Source organism: Cynoglossus semilaevis, chromosome 16 (assembly GCF_000523025.1).
Source record: "Cynoglossus semilaevis isolate Cse_v1.0 chromosome 16, Cse_v1.0, whole genome shotgun sequence".
Lineage (NCBI taxonomy): Eukaryota > Metazoa > Chordata > Actinopteri > Pleuronectiformes > Cynoglossidae > Cynoglossus > Cynoglossus semilaevis.
In genome coordinates this window covers 121,350-139,960 of record NC_024322.1, presented here as the reverse complement: position 1 = coordinate 139,960, position 18,611 = coordinate 121,350, and the positions used below count along the sequence as shown (strand labels likewise).

The following is an 18,611-nucleotide window of genomic DNA, read 5'->3' as shown; positions in this document are numbered from 1 at the left end:
ATCTATCCATCTATCCATCTATCTATCTATCTATCTAATCTATCTATCTAATCTATCTATCTATCTAATTTGTCTATTGGTCCATCTGTCTGGTAGGTTGTTTCAAACCTTTTGGAGAAATAGCCACAGACGTGTGGCTTTTGCTTCCCCCAAAATCCTTTTGTTTCTTTGTGTAATCCCAGAGACACTAGATGATGTCGAGATCAGGGCTCAGTGGCGTCCTCACGATCAATTCTTGTTGTTGTTCATCTTCACTCTGAAGATAGTTTGTAATTACCATGGTTATATGTTTTGGGTCATTGCCCTGCTGCAGAATACATTTGGGGCCAATCACATGCCTCCGTGATGGTTATGCACGATGGATCAGTATCTGCCAGTATTTCTCAGCAGTTAGGACACCGTTAATCCTGACCAAACCTTCAACTAAATTTGCAGAAATGCAGCCCCAAACTTTTAAGGAACATCCTCCATGCTTCAGTGTTGCGTGCAGACACTTATTATTGTACCGCCCTCTAGCACTACAGCCGAATATTTCAAATTTTCCATGTTGGAGGAATGGCTTTTTGGCTGCAACTCTTGGACAATAGATGGGTGTACATGGGTCCCAGTAATTTCTACCTACCTACCTATCTATCTTGTGAGTCGACAAGAGATGTAACATGTAGAAAGGACAGAGAGAAGGGAGCATATCATTTGGTGCTGCTGAACAGCGTACCTGTTTACACTTACTGCATAATCTTACCTCTGAATAATTATTCTTCAAGATTTTTGACTACTGTTGTCAGTATGTAGGGTTTGTAGGGATGGGTGAGTACAGATACCAGGTATTGATGTCAGACCAGATATCGGCCTTATTTCAAAGTATCAGTATTCATTTAAAGGCCGATGATGTCAGCCAACAATACTAAAGGCAAATGGATTATGTAGAGATGGCGTTACACCACTGATGTGGAACTTCACGGTGAATCGTTGTATACATCACGTCCTGTTCTGACTTTTAATACGGCATTCGCTGCGCTCTCCATACCTGTTTGTGTTCACAATGAGAAGGGGAATGTGCATTCATTTTGAGCGATTTCTGAACTGACACGTATTGTCATGGAATCAGCGCAATGAGAATTACAAGATATCTGAGGATTTTGATTACGGTGCTTAATGGCACCTCCCATGGCAGCTTTTGTTGGTTGCATAGACTCACACTGTAAATTTCCCCATTGTGGGATGAATAAGGGACTCTATTATTATTAAACGCCTGTGTAATAGTCATGATGTTATATTAACCCTTTGATCCATGACCCATGATATACTGATCTAAAAAAAATGTTACTAAGTGTTTTTATGTGTTTTTAGACATAAAAATAAGAACTGGAGATTTGAGATTTGGTTCTGTTTTTATACACCAAATTTTCTTTTTGAAAATTTTCGTCCACTGTAGAGGCTTATATGCAACACTGCCATCAAAACCTATTCTTATCATAGAAAATGACATTTTCATAGCTGTCCACTGTAGTGCCCGTCATGCATGAAAGGGTTAATGTTGTCTTTTAGTGGTTGACTGGGTATGAGAGGAGAAGTTCTGCGTGAGGTGTGGCGGAAACAGCAGCTCTATTGTTTATTGTTTTCCAATAATAGGCGCTAGGGATAGACCAAGTTACACACCAGGTTCACTGTTGAAGTTGCAATTTGCTTTTGTAACCATTTTGCTAATCAGCTCATTTAGTTATTATTTTAAACATTTTTTTCTTGTTTTTAAATCATAAAAATACTTTAACATATTTAAATATGAAAAAATGTTATTTAATTTTGACTGATTGTGTGTTTTGTCCAGGTGACACCTGTAGCCCTGATGTCATGCTAGCTGCAAGACCGGGGTCCCTAACTGTATATCTGAGCAAGAACCATACTTTGGCTCTGGAACATGCTGACCATGTTGAACACAGGGTTTACTATGGCAAGGAGGGAAAGGGTTTACAGGTGAGGGGTGTTAACATGCCTTCCAGTGGACTCACCACCCGAAGAAAATGTTCATCTATTTATCGATCGTACCTGTCAGTCTGTTTAACCCTTTCATGCATGACGGTCACTACAGTGGACAGCTATTAAAATGTCATTTTCTATGATAAGAATAGGTTTTGATGGCAGTGTTGCATATAAGCCTCTACAGTGGATTCTCAGGCGTCCACTGTAGAGGCTTATATGCAACACTGCCATCAAAACCTATTCTTATCATAGAAAATGACATTTTAATAGCTGTCCACTGTAGTGACCGTCATGCATGAAAGGGCTAATCTATCAAATCTATCTCTTCATCTAATCTATGTATCGTTATAAAATAATACTATAATTAGAGCAACAGTAATGATAATGTACCATACATTATCATTACTGTTGCTCTAATTATAGTATTATACAGTATTTTAACAAGGGGTCAGGAACCTTTTCACCAGAGAGCCAAAAAAAGTCACATATTTTAAAATGTATTTCTGTGAGAGCCATAGAGTTTTTTGTTTTTTTTTACTCTGAATACAACTGATTGTATGAATTTTAAACCAGACCAATAATTTTAACATGATATGAGTATAATATGTTTCTGAAGTATTAAAAAAGGTATTAAAGTTATTTAAAAAAATATTAAGGTTGTTATACTATCTATACATAAAATACTTCTTACCATTAATGCAACTTCTGGTTCCGCTTGGTTTTGATGCGATTGGCTCCAGGGCAAAAAAAAAAAGTATGAATTAAAATGTGTAAAATTATTTTAACACTATGATTTCTGTAACGTTACACTTGAATATCAGCGAAATTATTTATTTCTTATTGTGTTAAGAAGTACCAGCTAAGATTTATCTGAGAGCCAGATGCAGTTATCAAAAGAGCCACATCTGGCTCGCGAGCCATAGGTTCCTGACCTCCTGCTTTATAAGGTCAAGAAGGTGGAGCTAATCCCAGCAATCATACAAGAGCAGGGTACACCCCTAACAGTTCGCCATTGAGATAAACAAGTGCCCACTTGCCAACGTAATCCCCATTTGCATGAAAAAATTGGAGTAAGTGCAAAATCAGTTGGTCGGTCTAAATAACTAAGCTAATGCTAACTAATGTGCTCCTCACACCACTACAAATGTTTGACTATGCAAACCTTGTAAGCCCCCATGTGTTTCCTTGGCTTTTTCCTTTGCTTTTGCAGTTTGTCTGATAGAATCTTAGTAGATTAGTTGGTTAGTGGTGGGTTAGTAGTAGTAAAAATAGTTCATTAATAGTGTTAGATGTAGTAGCAGTAGTAAAAGTAGTGGGTTAATGATGATTACAGTGGAACCTCGAAATACGAGCGTCTCGACATGCAAGCAAGCCTTTTAAAATGTATTTCTGTGAGAGCCAAACCTCTGAGCAAATGTTTTGCTTCGAGATACAAGTGAAAATTTGAGATACAGTACGAGCACACTTACAGATGCCGACGTTAGGTGGCCAAGCACTCGGAGCAGCCCACACCGTCACCTCACTCGTTCACTTCAACTTCCATAAGCGTTGCGTATCCGTACGTAGCATTATCTACGTGACTTTCCTCTCTGTTTTGTGCATTATTCTTCGTGATAGTGATGAACCCTAAGAAAGTGAGTGGTAAGGATGGTAGTGAGTCAATAAATATGAGCGAGGTGCCCGCGTGAGTGGTGAGCGCACATGTATGATTGCTGTACATCCACAATATGTACCATCCTATGTGTGTATGTCTCTATGGCAATTAAAAACATGTTTTTTACCGTTGCTATTAGCACTAATAAGTGGCCGGAACGGATTCATTTTCTTACTGTTATTTCTTATGGGAAAAAATTATTCAAGTTACAAGCTCGGTCCTGGAACGGATTATGCTCGTGTCTCGAGGTTCCACTGTACTGTTGTTGTGCGTCATGTTTATTATTGCAATGTCCATCATTGACTAAAATGAGAATTATGTATACTAAATTATACCACATTAAAAAATGATCTCTCTCTATATAAATATACTGTATATATACATCTATCTCTATCGTATATATATCTTCGAGCATAATTAACAAAGTTATATTAGAGTGATTCCATAAATTTAACACTGGCGTAATCGAAAGACCATAAACATTGTGCTCTACTGTTAAATCTGTTAGTTAAACCACTTTAGTACACACTTTTCTGTTTGAAGTTCTGAAAAGAAGTACATTGGCAGGGTCATTTGTTAACAAAGGAATTGCAGTTATTTCTATTTAATTTCATTTTCTGCTACATAATATATGCTACATATGTTATTTGGACATAAATGTTTTTGTTTTTATTTCTGTAGAAGTATAAAGATGGTTACTCTTCACTATCCATCAATAAACTGGAAGAGGGACAGAGTTACTGTGTTGAGGTCCAGTACATGTACAGTAAAAAACCTGTTGGACTGAGAAGTTGCAGGCAATGTGAAGTCATCCCACTGTCAAGTAAGACCCTGTAAATACTACTAATATTTTACTACTCACTTACATAACTGCATCTCTTTTGTTTTGTTTTTTTTTTTCAGAACACAAGCCCAATCCAACACTGGTGGTAGTTGTGATTGTGGTGCTTTTCATCTTGGTCCTTGTGATATCTGCAGTAGCTTATACCATCATCTGCCATTCTAGGAGAATTAAGCAGTGCTTGCAGAACCCTTTTGAGATCCCAGAAAATGTGAGCATTATTCGCAAGCATTTGTTTGACCAAATGCCACGAAGTAGTGCTATAGTATTACTTCATGGCATCTGGGGAAAGCCTACATGATGAGTTGCCAGAGAGAGAGTGGTTAGGAAAAAAGCACAGTTCTATGAATATGTGAATATAAACAACACAACACCTATACGGATGAGAATATTTAGTTTAAAGGTAAGCGGAGGGAGAATGTAACATTATCAATATTAAACAGAGCAAATAGAGCATGGGTCTGGAACCTTTTTTAGCAGAGAGAGACACATTTTAAAATGTATTTCCGCGAGAGCCATACAATTTTTTTTTACTCTGAACACAATTAAATGTGTGAACGTATAAAGTTGTGGTCATTGGCTCGCAGATGAACTGCACAGAACTACAGTGTATAAGCAATCCTTTCGGTTTGTGGTAGGGTTGGCTCATGCCGATAGGATAGGATAGATCGGTATTGATCTGGCTTCAGGATCAAACATCCAAAACAAATGGCTGTAGCCCAACCTATCAGGTACCAAATGCTCAACTCGATTTTGTGCGACATGGTGTAAAAAAGGAGCAACCCGCAGCTGGATTGATTGATATCAGTAACGGCAGATACTTCAATTGCAGTAACGAATATTAGCCATGAAAAAGTTGTAGTTGTAACAATACTGGAGCCTGCAGATGTAAAAAAGACGATGAAAAAAAAACAAAAAACGCTGCCACAGTTTCTATGATCCATACCTTTAACATAAATATCTTTTCTGCTCTTAGAGTATTAATTTGGGCTTTCGTGACTCTGGCGCGACCTATAGTCTGGAAAATACAGTAATGCTTACTTAATAAATATGTCAAGAAAAGCATTCATATTTCAGCAGTTTACAATATTTATATATGATGTTCCTTTCATTTTTTTTTTTCAGCTTCACTTCGACGTCTTTCCTGAGCAATGCGTTCTCAGTGTGGAGGAAGAACACTGCGATGTCATTTCGTCCCTTCAGTGAAAAGCCGACATAATAACCAACTCAATGTGTCCTTTTTATCTTGTAACCATTACCCACACACTGTAACGTGAACCTTCTACAACTGACTGATCTAACACGTCTATATGTATGTCTGTCCAGTGCTTCCCCTGTGACTGCAAAGACTTTACGGGACAGTGCCTATACAGAAGATGGCGCATGTGGCCCTTTTTTAAATATTTTTATAGCTTAAAACCTAGCTTATCCAGCTTAAAACCTTCACATCCCAGCCCTCTTCTGTCAATGCAGGTGTGCCCCAGGGCTCTGTCCTGGGTCCCCTTCTGTTCATCATCTATCTTCTCCCCCTTGGTAATATCTTCCGTAAACACTCCATAAACTTTCACTGCTACGCAGATGACACCCAGCTCTACCTAGCCAGCAAACCCGACTCCAACCTCCCGCCCCCTTCTCCTTTATTCTCCCTGACAGAAATAAAATCCTGGTTCACCTCAAATTTTCTTAAACTAAACAGTAACAATACGGAGGTTCTCCTTATTGGTACTACCTAAACATTATCCAAAACCAACAGTTTCTCATTTGATGTTGACAATTGCTCCATTTCCCCCTCCCCACAGGTTAAGAGTCTGGGTGTCATCCTCGACAGCACACTATCTTTTCAATCTCATATCAACAACGTCACCCGATCCACCTATTTCCACTTACGCAATATCAACCGCCTTCGCCCCTCCCTCACTCCCCATGCCACTTCCATCCTGGTTCACAGCCTCGTCACCTCCCGCCTTGACTATTGCAACTCCCTCCTCTTTGGTCTCACCCCACAAGTCTCTTCATAAGCTCCAACTGGTCCAGAACTCAGCCGCCCGCATCATTACTAGAACCCCTCCCATCCACCACATCACTCCTGTCCTGCAACAGCTTCACTGGCTCCCGATCAAGTTCCGTATTAACTACAAGATCCTTCTGCTCACAGTATCACCATACATCTCAGACCTTCTTCATGTCGCTGTTCCCTCCCGCTTCCTCAGATCGTCCTCATCCATACATCTGACTGTCCCTTCCGCCCGTCTCCCCACCATGGGGTACAGAGCTTTCAGTCGCTCTGCTCCCCAGCTCTGGAACTCTCTACCCACCGTCTTGAGGAACATCGATTCACTCCCACAATTCAAATCTGCACTTAAAACTCATCTGTTTAAAATTTTACAATTTTAAAATTTTTAATGCTGTGTTGTTATCTTTGTATTCACTGTAAGGTGTCCTTGGGTGACAGAAAGGCGCCTATGAAATAAAATGTATTATTATTATTATTAACTTGACCCTACTGCAGACTCAGATATTTGACCTTGATGGCAATTTGTAAAAGATTTAAAATAAATAAATAGAATAACTTTGTACTATACTGTATTGATCCCATATTTGGGAAATTGTTGTGTTAGCAGCACATATGCTGTTAACAGGCTGACCCTAGAAAGCACCAAGCATGTGTGAGAAGACAAAAGATGAGGCAGATGTGATGCCAACATCTGCTTGTTGCTACTGTTCTTCTGTCACAAATTCTAGGTGCTAACAATTAGCACTATCTGAAAGTCAAATGCACATCCCATCTCTGCATCCCATCTTAAGCCATTACTTCAATCTACAAGACAAAATTACCCAAATTTCCAGAAAGACTGAAAATGTATATTAGTGATTGGGCCAGGAATAATAATTAAGATCCATGGTGACAGAGACTTTTTAAACATTTGTATAGCGTAGACCTGCCTAGGACCTTCGGTCATGATTTAACCCTTTCATGCATGACGGTCACTACAGTGGACAGCTATGAAAATGTCATTTTCTATGATAAGAATAGGTTTTGATGGCAGTGTTGCATATAAGCCTCTACAGTGGACGCCTGAGAATCACCCAACACTGCCATACAGTGGTCAGCCTTTGCAACTGCAGAATAATTGTGTCAACATTCAAACAGAAAATTTGGTGTATAAAAACAGAACCAAATCAGTTCTTATTTTTATGTCTAAAAACACTTAGTAACATTTTTTTTAACTCAGTATATCATGGGTCATGCATCAAAGGGTTAAATTCAACTAACATGTTAACCAATATGTCACAAATGTATAAGGCAAGCGTCTAAACCGCTACACTATGGAAACTATTCAATTAGATCCCTATTGAGCTTCCACTGGGGAAGTTACTGTATGTTAACAGCCAATTTGCTGAAACAGGTTGCCCAACTGGAGACACCAAGTACAGAGGAACCTCGAGATACGAGCATAAGCCGTTCCAGGACCGAGCTCGTAACTCGAGGTGCTTGTATCGTAAATCATTTTTTCCCATAATAACAGAAAAAAAAAATGAATCCATTCCTGCCCTCTAAAAAAACTCCTTTATTATATATAATGCTATAGAGACACACAAAAAAATTATAGTATATAAGGATTCCTGTGATATAAAATAAAATGAAAATTAATTATGAGTTTTTACCCTCAACGCATGACAATGTCATGCTTTATTTCCATGGTCATCATGTGTTTCTTCTTCTCTTTACCATCCTTACCACTCACTCTTAGGACTCATCACTATTATGAAAAATAATCCACAAAATAGAAAATCACGAAGATAACGCAAACACAATACGGAAGACTTGCGGGAGATGTGTATGGTGGTCGACGGACACGTGAAGTGAACGAATGAAGCGGCTTGGGCTGCTTCGAGTGCTCGGCCACCTAGCGTCAGTGTCTGTAACCATGCTCGTATCTCAAAGCACAAATTTGCTCAAAGGTTTGCTTGTATGTTGGGACACTCGTATCTTGAGGTTCCACTGTATGTGGTTCCTCTGTGGCTTTTGGTCTGGAAACGAGTAAGTAAATCTATAGTCCTCTCAGCTTTTACAAGGACTTTCTGCCCAATTCTTTCTTTCTTTCTCATTGCTCATGATCATAGGTAAGAACAGAACACTGACAGTTAGATTTAGTGCTTTGCTTTGCTTTTCGACTTGGCTTTTGGACCCAATGGTGCAGCTACACAAACAATACCCTTCCAACTGCTTCAATTATCTGATAAAACTAATGATTTAAATTTTTGAATTTTTTTTTTTTTTTACTAACGAACACTTCAACAGATAGCTGTCATATCTGTCACTTTGGGGAAAAATTCATTTGAGAACCAGCAGCGAGTTTGTGTGTTTGCAGGACATTTGTGTGTCTTTAAATACAACATTGTTACAGCTAATGTTGACAAGCAGAAGAGTTTGACTTTGGAAAAAAAAAAAAGACAATATAATAATTTAATTTAATTCAGGGCGATTTTAGTTTGATTAGGTAAAAAGTACAGGATATAAAACTGATTTTAGGAATTGTAGTAAGTGCGCATAATGTATGTACAAAAACAGACACACAGCTGCAGTAATTCAAGTTTAGATACAGTGAACCCCAGCATCCTCCATGTGGTGGCAGTTATGAAATTCAACTCCAGCATGGGGGCAATCAAAGATGTCTTCCTCCGTTCCATGACACCGCAGCTCATCCAGCCAGATTTTACCAGAGCCTGTGGAATAACAAACACACATTATACTAATATAGAAAATCGGAATTATTAAAAAAATATATTTGGCTAGGTTACATGAAATGTGCTTCCTCATAGTTTTAGGGCAAACCTACCGTATTTTCCAGACTATAAGACGCACTTTTTTGAAAACCTTTTTAAACGACTAGAGAGCACTCTAGGCTTATGTACCAGTATCTGCTTCTCCTGTACCATTGAAAAAATTACGTTTGTTATTTTCATACTGATTGCCTATAGCTGGCTGGTGCAACTTCTACTCCGGAGCAATTAATAGTCCAGAAAATAGGGTTATTATTATTCTTTTATACAGATTTCTCAGAATGTAAATCTTTCAAAAATTCTCTTCATTTATGAGACGATTTATTAGACAAATAAAACCATCGTTTAACAGTTGTTTTTTCAAGTTTTTTAAGTATTGATAAATTAAGTCTACACAGTGGGTACGGAAAGTATTCAGACCCCTTTAAATGTGTCACTCTTTGTTTCATTGCAGCCATTTGCTAAAATCAGTTCATTCAAGTTCATTTTATTTCTCATTAATGTACACTCAGCGCCCCATCTTGACAGAAAAAAAAAACAGAAATGTAGAAATTTTAGCAAATTTATTAAAAAAGAAAAACTGAAATATCACATGTTAGCAAATGGCTGCAATGAAACAAAGAGTGACAAATTTAAAGGGGTCTGAATACTTTCCGTACCCACTGTATATAGTATACTGCGGAGCGACGTATAGTCTGGAAAAAAAGGTAAATTTTTTTGGAGACAAATTTGAGATCAGCCTTTTGCCACCCACCCAACATGTGAAAAATGTGACTTTCAAAAAACAAACCAAATTTGAGATCAGCCTTTTGCCACCCAAAATGTGACTTTCAAAAAACAAACTTTTTGACATTGAAAATGGAGTACTTCAATTAGTATATATTAGATCACTGGTTCTCCCTCCAGCAGATACTCCCGCAAATTGAAATACATGTATATTTTTATCTGTACAAACCACTGTATGAGTTGCTGCCACTTAGTGACTCTGATTGAACTGGATTAGATTGAAATTTATTGATACCACAATGGTAAATTGCTGTGTTGCTGCAACAAACGGACAGGTAAAATAGACTGTACAATAAAAACAAGATCTTACACATTTTGAAAAACTTGTACTTTCATATTTACACCAGAAAATAATGGTTTGAATATGAGGATATTTGTATAGGTCTGTTAAAAGGAAACTAGCTAGACTACAACAAAGACGCCTGTATCGCACTGCATCATCATGCGCCACCCAAATCACAGTCCACCGTACCAACCCCTCGTAAACCTTTCTGCAGGTGGTGAGTCCACTGGAAGGTACCAACCACCCTAACCGGGATTCGATCTTGCCCAGGAGGTGAACCCTGGGGTTCCACACCAATGACAGAGACATTGCCCCTGGGCCAAAGCGCCACAACTGCATACGTTTTAGATGTTTTCTGTTGTTGTGTCCATTTTTTTCCGAGACTTGCCGAGTTGTGTTTTTCCACATCATATTTGCCAGCATGCCCGACAGAAAAGCTGCTTTTGCACAAATTGCAGAATGCTCATTCACCATCGCCATCCACTGGTCTAAGCCAAAGGTATTTTGAAGTCCATTCTTTAAGTGGTATCTTCTTTTTTTTTTTGCCCGATTAGACATGCTTGTCATTACAGTATGAACTTACACTAACAAGTGCGCGTTCTCAAATTTCAGACACCAAAGTGTTAACAAATGCTGCAAAGTCAGCAATTTGATTGACATACCACTCAGCCTGTCAACTACCACCTGATCCCCGAAGTGACAGCACTGGTAAGTGTGCCCATGACAAGAAGCCAGATAAAATAAAGTTTATTTTCACTAAAGTAATGTGTGATGAAAATGCGAGACATAATCTTCAATTTGGGTGACATGGAACAAAGGCGAAAATTGCTGTGCAGTACAACGTAAATCAGTCCCTAATCAAGACATACAGCTGTAGAAGTTTTGATTACAACGGATAATAAACTTACCTGGAGTGGCAGTAAATGTAGTGATGGCAGATGAGAAACCGAGCATCTTACAAATCACCATGCCATCGACGTTGTCAAAGCTGTCGTCACAAATTGTGCCCCAAACTCCATTATGTCTAACCTCTACTCGGCCTCTAAACCTCCCCGGAATGAGGCGCACATCCACTGTAATGTAAAAAAAAAAAAGAGAGCGTAATGAGAATGATGTAAAGGAATAAAATGTGAAGCAACATTCGTGAAAAATTACAATCCACTTCTAAATTTGTTTTGAGACGGAAAGTTAACTATCTATTTGATGCTAGAATTGCCAATTTTGTCATTTGGCAAGAGTGAGATTTGGGGTGGAGCACTCTGGACGGGACTGTTACTCCTGCGCCGAGCAGAGACAGAGACAGAGACAGAGACAGAGACAGAGACAGAGAAACCAACCTTTATTTAAAACACAATCGCCGAGGTCATTACAAAAGACATACTAGTCATACAAAAAAAGTGTCTAGATCTTTGGTAGCTTTATAAAAACTAAAGTGTGTTAGTAGTTTGTTTGTTATCATTTCTACAAAAGCAGAAACTACATCAACATTTCTGCTGTCATTATACTTCTGCCTTTTTCCTTGCAATGCCCACATTTCCCTATAGATGGCGCGGAGAAGGCTAATAAAAGCATTTTAGCATTTTAGCCTTTATGCATGACTTTTACATGTCATTTATCTTATTTCACACGAACACTCCATCTATCTGCTCCTCACCCGGCCCCCGTGTCAAATTTTAGGACAATAGTGGCCCGCGAGTCAAAAAGTTTGCCCACGCCTGGGCAAACTAACCTTCTTCACCGAGCACCTTAGGTTGGGCACCAGTTTGATAGCATGACGACGCGTCAGCTTCTCAAACTCGGCTCCACCGTCTACGACCGGCATTTTGGTCGAGTAAAACAAGAAAAACACCTTCACTGGTGTGATACACCTCACACCAACCTATGCCACCAATTATTTGTAGATCACACCAAGCATGGTCTCGGCTCACACGCCACACTCCCCCTTACGCATGCGCTAGCTAGAGAGAGAGAGAGAAAGAGAGAGAGAGAGATACTGTAGATAGATAGAGAGGGAAAACCTGAACAGTGGATGTTAGTGGACATTAGTAAATAGTATTAGTATATGTAGATATTCGTAGATTGGATTAGTAGGTTAGTAGCAGAGGTGTGGACTCGAGTCGCATGACTTGGACTCGAGTCAGACTCGAGTCATCAATTTGATGACTTTAGACTCGACTTGACAAAATGTAAAGAGACTTGCCACTCGACTTGGACTTTAACATCAATGACTCGTGACTTCACTTGGACTCGAGCCCTTTGACTCGACATGACTCGAGACTTTCTCCAAAACCCAAAGCGATCTGTGTACATATATTGTTACTTTGTTTGAAAAGGACTGGAAAGGGCTCGAAACAGAAACGGCAGGACTTGGGACTTGACTTGACACTTTTCAGTCTTGACTTGGACTCGACTCGGACTTTGCCTGTCTTGACTTGAGTTCACGGCGAAAGATTAGTTCACAGCGAAAGATTAGTTCACTTAGTCACGAGTCACGAATCTTTCATATGACTCGGGAGTCACGAGTCATATGAAAGTTCGCAAGTGAGACTCGGACTTGAGTGCAAAGACTTGAGACTTACTTGTGACTTGCAAAGCAATGACCCCACCTCTGGTTAGTAGTTGCAATAGCAGTAGTAGTAGTGGGTTAATAGATGATAATTGTTATTGGTTATTGATATTTGTTATACATACACATATATACACACAAAATACCCATATATACATTATATACACACATACATATTGCACATTACATATTATTGCTTTTGTTTAGGATTAATCTTTTTTTGTAAGCATTTCAGAAACTGTGTTCTGTGCCAACTGAAATTTGAACAAAATATTAATAATTTTAATAATTAAAAAAAAACTGCAATAACATTTGTTGAATTGATTTTGGAAACGTTTGGTATGTTATTGTTGTACCAGTCACACTTGCAGACAGAATACATCAGTTCACCAAATGAGAGCATTTATTTCTTAGCATATATTCCTGGGGCACATCAGTAGGGACACAACTTTTGCCAATTGATTTCCTGACCAGACACTCCGATCACATTACCTGATGCCACGGGGATGGTGGACTGTTGGACCTGTAGGCTGTGTGTGGTGGTGTTAAGGAGGGCCAGGTCATGTTTGATTTCTTCCAGCTGACACACACTATTGACCTGCATGTAAATGTATATATGTAAATATAATGGTTTTTGACAAAGAATGCAGTTCAGAAATGTTTTTTTTTTTTACTACTTAACATATCAGCATGTGATGTTAATCAGTTCCTTTCTTCCTATCTTCCACTAAACTTAGCAAAAGTACCACGTAGGCCATACTGAAAAGTATAATATATATATATCGTCTTCTTTTCCTTTTCAACCTTTCTTTTTTTTTCAGGGGTTGCCATAGCAACTCATTGATTTCCATCTCTCCCTGTTCTCTGTATCTTCTACTCTGACTCCAACTATCTGCATGTCCTCCCTCACTGCATCCATATATCTCCTCTTTGTCTCCTACCTGGTAGCTCCATCTCTAACATTCTTCTACCAATGTGGGTTTCATGAGCTGGAAGCCCAAATGATGTAAAAATAAATAAATACTTGAGGTCGTTTAAATTGTGGGCCCTGAATCTATAATCTAAGTTGAACTTTTTGAATGGAATTATGGAAATACATTTTTCCATGATATTCTATTTATTTATTTTTTTGGATATGGTCGTATATGTGTGTCTGTAACAAATTTGTGTTACTGCAGTCCAATTTACTAAAAAACCTACTATAAAACACAAATAATAAATATTAGGTCGCAATCTAAAACTATATTAGTGGGCTAAATTTTCTGCCTATGCCTTTTTCTATGACTTTCTATGACGTTTTCTTTAGCTTGCTACTTGAAAAGCCTGAGGAAACTGTGAAGGGAAACAAACAAAGTAAGTAATTGATTTATATAAAACAAAAGAAAACATATTTGGACCATAGATGAAAGGATGATTAAAGGCTTTTGTCTTGGATAATAAACCAGCCCTAGACTTTTCATTTTGGTGCAAGTCAAAGTGTAGAAGGACCTGGGTTTCCAGAGAAGACACAAGGTCCCTCAGTGTCTTTGTGGCCCGTGTCTATGAACTAAGGTGGACCTTTTTAATGGGATTATTGAAATAAATAAACTTTTCCATGATATTCTATTTTTTTTTATATGGTCATATATGTGTGTGTGTAACAAATGTGTGTTACTGCAGTCCAATTTACTAAAAAAAACTACTATAAAACACAAATAATAAATATCAGGTAGCAATCTAAAACTCTATATTAGTGGGCTAAATTTTCTGCCTATGCCTTTTTCTATGACTTTCTATGACGTTTTCTTTAGCTTGCTACTTGAAAAGCCTGAGGAAACTGTGAAGGGAAACAAACAAAGTAAGTAATTGATTTATATAAAACAAAAGAAAACATATTTGGACCATAGATGAAAGGATGATTAAAGGCTTTTGTCTTGGATAATAAACCAGCCCTAGACTTTTCATTTTGGTGCAAGTCAAAGTGTAGAAGGACCTGGGTTTCCAGAGAAGACACAAGGTCCCTCAGTGTCTTTGCCTCTTGACTGTTGTTCTGAATTAGCACCTCAAGACTGTGTTTGCTTGGTTCTTCATACAGATTTGTGTGAGCTGCTATCAGTTTTTCGAACCCAGAACGACACGAGAAAGACTCCACTGTGAACACTATGGCAGAGGGAAGAAAAAAAAAGTAGCAATAGTAGTCTTTTTTTTTTCATTTATCATTCATTAATGTAAATGTTCGTTTAATCCCATTTCAGAGAAATGTATGAACGTTTGTAATCAACCCAGAAAAAAAAAATATATAATTACCTTTATATAGAAGAAATAAGTTCAGTATGGTCTGCAAAATCAGGTAAACAACAATTGCTCTACCATACCACTGTTTTTTAGGTTTCTTTGGCGTTCTCTCTGAAACAAAGAGAGACACATACATTAATAATACATCCGGACATTAATCTCTGTCTTACATACGCTGCCATTGGTCTTGTCATTTTGGCAACAGATAGGAAAATAAAACAAATATTGATTGAATGATTCGTTCACAGCGAAAGATTAGTTCAAGGCGAAAAATTAGTTCACAGAGAATGATTCGTTCACAGCGAAAGATTAGTTCACAGAGAATGATTCGTTCACAGCAAAAGATTAGTTCACGGCGAAAGATTAGTTCCCAGAGAATGATTCGTTCACAGCGAAAGATTAGTTCACGGCGAAAGATTAGTTCACGTAGTCACGAGTCACGAATCTTTGACCCTTGAACAAGGAAAAAGACAATTTCCTTGTTCTTAGTAGCTTAACTTAACATCAGTCTTGTCAATCTTTTAAGATTTCCAAATGTTCCCCTGGAACGTTCAAGAAGCACACCACTTTAAGTAATTACTCTGGTGTTTTACCGGGATCATTATACTGAACCCGAAAAGAAAAAGTTTATTTGCAAGGCAAAAACATCATCGTCCTGACCTCACTTTGCGCATCCAACCCAAACTGAACAGGAAACCACCCCAGTGATTGCACAAACAGTTGAGTTCATTATGACGGGATTGACAACGAGTATTGCAAAAATATAATGTGAAAAAATTAAATAGAAAATGCTTGATTATCAAATTTGTTTCTCTCCTCTCTCCGTTTTTGTAGCTCCATGTTTTCTTTTGGATGACTTTTTATATAAATTGGTAGTGTTTCCACTAAACCTGACTAGCATTTTAAAAATCCCACATTTTCCCGTTGTCTCATTTTCGGCTTGCAAATACAGCCACGCGGCGTTCCTCTTTCTCTCTGTGGTGCCGGCAACTTGCTTGTTTATTTGCTTTGCGCGTCTAAGTCACGTTACGTGACGGCGCAACATCTTCTAAACACAAGAGAGGTAGGGGGAGCAAAGTGTGCCTGCTCAGCGCTGACAGGAGCGGAGAGTGCTGGCTGTTTCCTCTTTGTCGAAACCGGAGCATTGCAAACAAGAGCGGAACTTAATGTAAAGAATCGAGCTCACCAGGCTAGTATCGATCCGATACCGATACCAACTTGGTATGTGTGTAGTAAGCTACTGCTACGTGTTGTGTTGTTCAAATGAATTGATTTTGTCGATAATATACTACGTTGTGATTGTTTGTGTACGCTGGTTTGAATTTAAGCGGTTTAGCATGTCGGCTACGAACTTTCATATGACTCGTGACTCCCGAGTCATATGAAAGATTCGTGACTACGTGAACTAATCTTTCGCTGTGAACGAATCATTCTCTGTGAACTAATCTTTCGCCGTGAACTAATCTTTCGCTGTGAACGAATCATTCTCTGTGAACTAATCTTTCGCTGTGAACTAATCACTATGAACGGATCATTCTCTGTGAACTAATCTTTCGCCTCGTTCTCGCAGATTCGTTTCATTTGTCACGTGACAGAGAGCTCGTGTCTCTTTTGCTCTCATTCATCTTCACATTGTGGTGTGTTTTTATTTCTTAGCTTTTCACATGGTTTTAATTACTTATGGCATTTTGTGTACTTTGTAGACTTTGTCAGCGGCAGCAAACCATGTTGCCTTATTTAGTGTCGGAGAACCGCAGCCTTCTTTACAACGCCCACAATAGGGCTAAAGCGCCACCTGCTGTAAAACGAATGAAATCATTAGTTCAAGATTCGTTCACGACTCGTTCATTTTACTGTTCGAGTAATAAAAAGAGTCGGTCTTCCCATCACTTATGTCGGCGTGTATATCCGCGGTGCATTATGGGTGGTGTAGTCTATATAACGTAGGCCCTATTTCCCGGGGAAGCAGTTAGAAAACAGTTAAAAAGTGTCCATACTTTTCAAACTTATGTGGCTCTGAAGAATTTCAGTCATCTAATATTTGAAAAGCACTCAAAGAGTATAGAGCACACTAACTATTGCCAACAGGTGGTGCCAGGACTAGAGACTCGGTCACTTCCTTGACAGATAGCAGAACAATTTAAATAAAATTCAGTGTCAAGCTCTCTGCAATATTTTTTTTCTTGGCTTCTCTTTATTATATTTATATTAAAAGAATATAGCATAATTCAAGGGACAGGAGCCCACTTGCAGAGAAAGAAAACTTTGGGGTAGTATCGTTTGATGAATCACAGTACATAACAGAGGTTCAGGAAAGCAGGAAATAATGTTTTTCATTTTGTGTGTGCGTATGTCAAAGGGGAGTTTACTCCACTTTTTCTTGGATGAATTTATTTGTGAGGGGATCAAACAGCTGAGGTCAAAGTGAATTGGTTTTGTTGGTTTTGACAAATAAGAATAAGAGAAAACTGATAAGAGGAAGTGGAAGAAAAGAAAGAGAAGCATTGCGGAGACTAGGGTAAAAGACTAAGGACGATTAGCTTTTGCTAAATGCTAGACTAGGACAAGTTGAGACATACAGCTTATGAAAGGTCAGTCTTTGTCAACAAAGTGTAAAACCAGGCGGGGCAATTAATCAAATCGTAACAGCCCCAGTTTAATGAGAGTAGTAGTAGTTAGTTTGTACTTACCCTCTACCTCGAAGTTTAGGTCAGATCTGCTGAGGGACATATCAAACAATGGGTTGAACTGAATGTGGGAGACTTCGTCCATTCTGCTGTTTGCGAGCATTCACTTTCTGCAATCATTACATGGCATTACTTCCCTTATATGTCAGAACACAAAGGGAAACACAACTCTAACCAGATTGCAACACTGGCTACGAAAGTAAGAATGGCCTGTTAAATACTGCAAGCATCAGCAGAATGTTGTTGTCTTGTGCACTACTCTTGCATATTTAGCAAATCTACTTCTCCAATTGTATTTTTCAAAAGGACAGTAACCATAGCATAGTCTGTATACTGTTGCTCTTTAACAAAAATAATGCATCATAAAGGTCACAGGTAAATGTATCAAGCTGTATATATTTTCTCTTCTGCATGTAGTGTTTTTTAAATCATTTTAGAGTGTATAGTGTTTGAGTCCAGTACTCTCAAATGTATAAATTGAAAATATGAGCAAACCATGGCTCAAATCCCCAAAGATTACTAACAACTGATTAACATCTTTATCATAGATAGGAACTCAGCTTTGGTAGGTAAAGCATGACTCAAATCTCAGAGTGATTTTTAAGATGTGCCCTTCAAATTCCAGCTAATAATACTCGTACCTTTTCACAGAGGACGAGGATTAGGGGAATGAAAATAAACCCATTTCTCAAGCTAACAGCATACATGGATAGTAGCCTGGGGTCTGTTTCCTGAAGCGGGCTCAAGAAACTCCT

General features: G+C 38.5%; 2 protein-coding genes across 2 annotated transcripts in view; one reads left to right on the top strand and one right to left on the bottom strand.

The window, feature by feature from the left end:
- The window catches only part of ifngr2 (interferon gamma receptor 2), a 20,156-nt gene extending 14,052 nt beyond the window's left edge, over window positions 1–6,104 (top strand). The window contains exons 4-7 of the mRNA NM_001361158.1: window positions 1,829–1,974; window positions 4,316–4,457; window positions 4,538–4,686; window positions 5,601–6,104. Coding sequence (NP_001348087.1) covers window positions 1,829–1,974; window positions 4,316–4,457; window positions 4,538–4,686; window positions 5,601–5,681 — 518 coding nt within the window. The 3' untranslated portion in view covers window positions 5,682–6,104. The remainder of the gene's footprint in view (window positions 1–1,828; window positions 1,975–4,315; window positions 4,458–4,537; window positions 4,687–5,600) is intronic.
- Window positions 6,105–8,714: 2,610 nt separating this feature from the next.
- On the bottom strand, window positions 8,715–18,015 carry LOC103391491 (deleted in malignant brain tumors 1 protein). The gene is made up of 6 exons (XM_008327767.3): window positions 17,860–18,015; window positions 15,182–15,280; window positions 14,868–15,034; window positions 13,388–13,493; window positions 11,238–11,402; window positions 8,715–9,203 (listed from the first exon to the last, which is right to left on the bottom strand). The coding sequence occupies exons 1-6, from the start codon at window positions 17,957–17,959 to the stop codon at window positions 9,073–9,075; spliced, it is 768 nt and encodes a 255-aa protein (XP_008325989.1). The 5' UTR covers window positions 17,960–18,015; the 3' UTR covers window positions 8,715–9,072.
- Window positions 18,016–18,611: the final 596 nt, after the last annotated feature.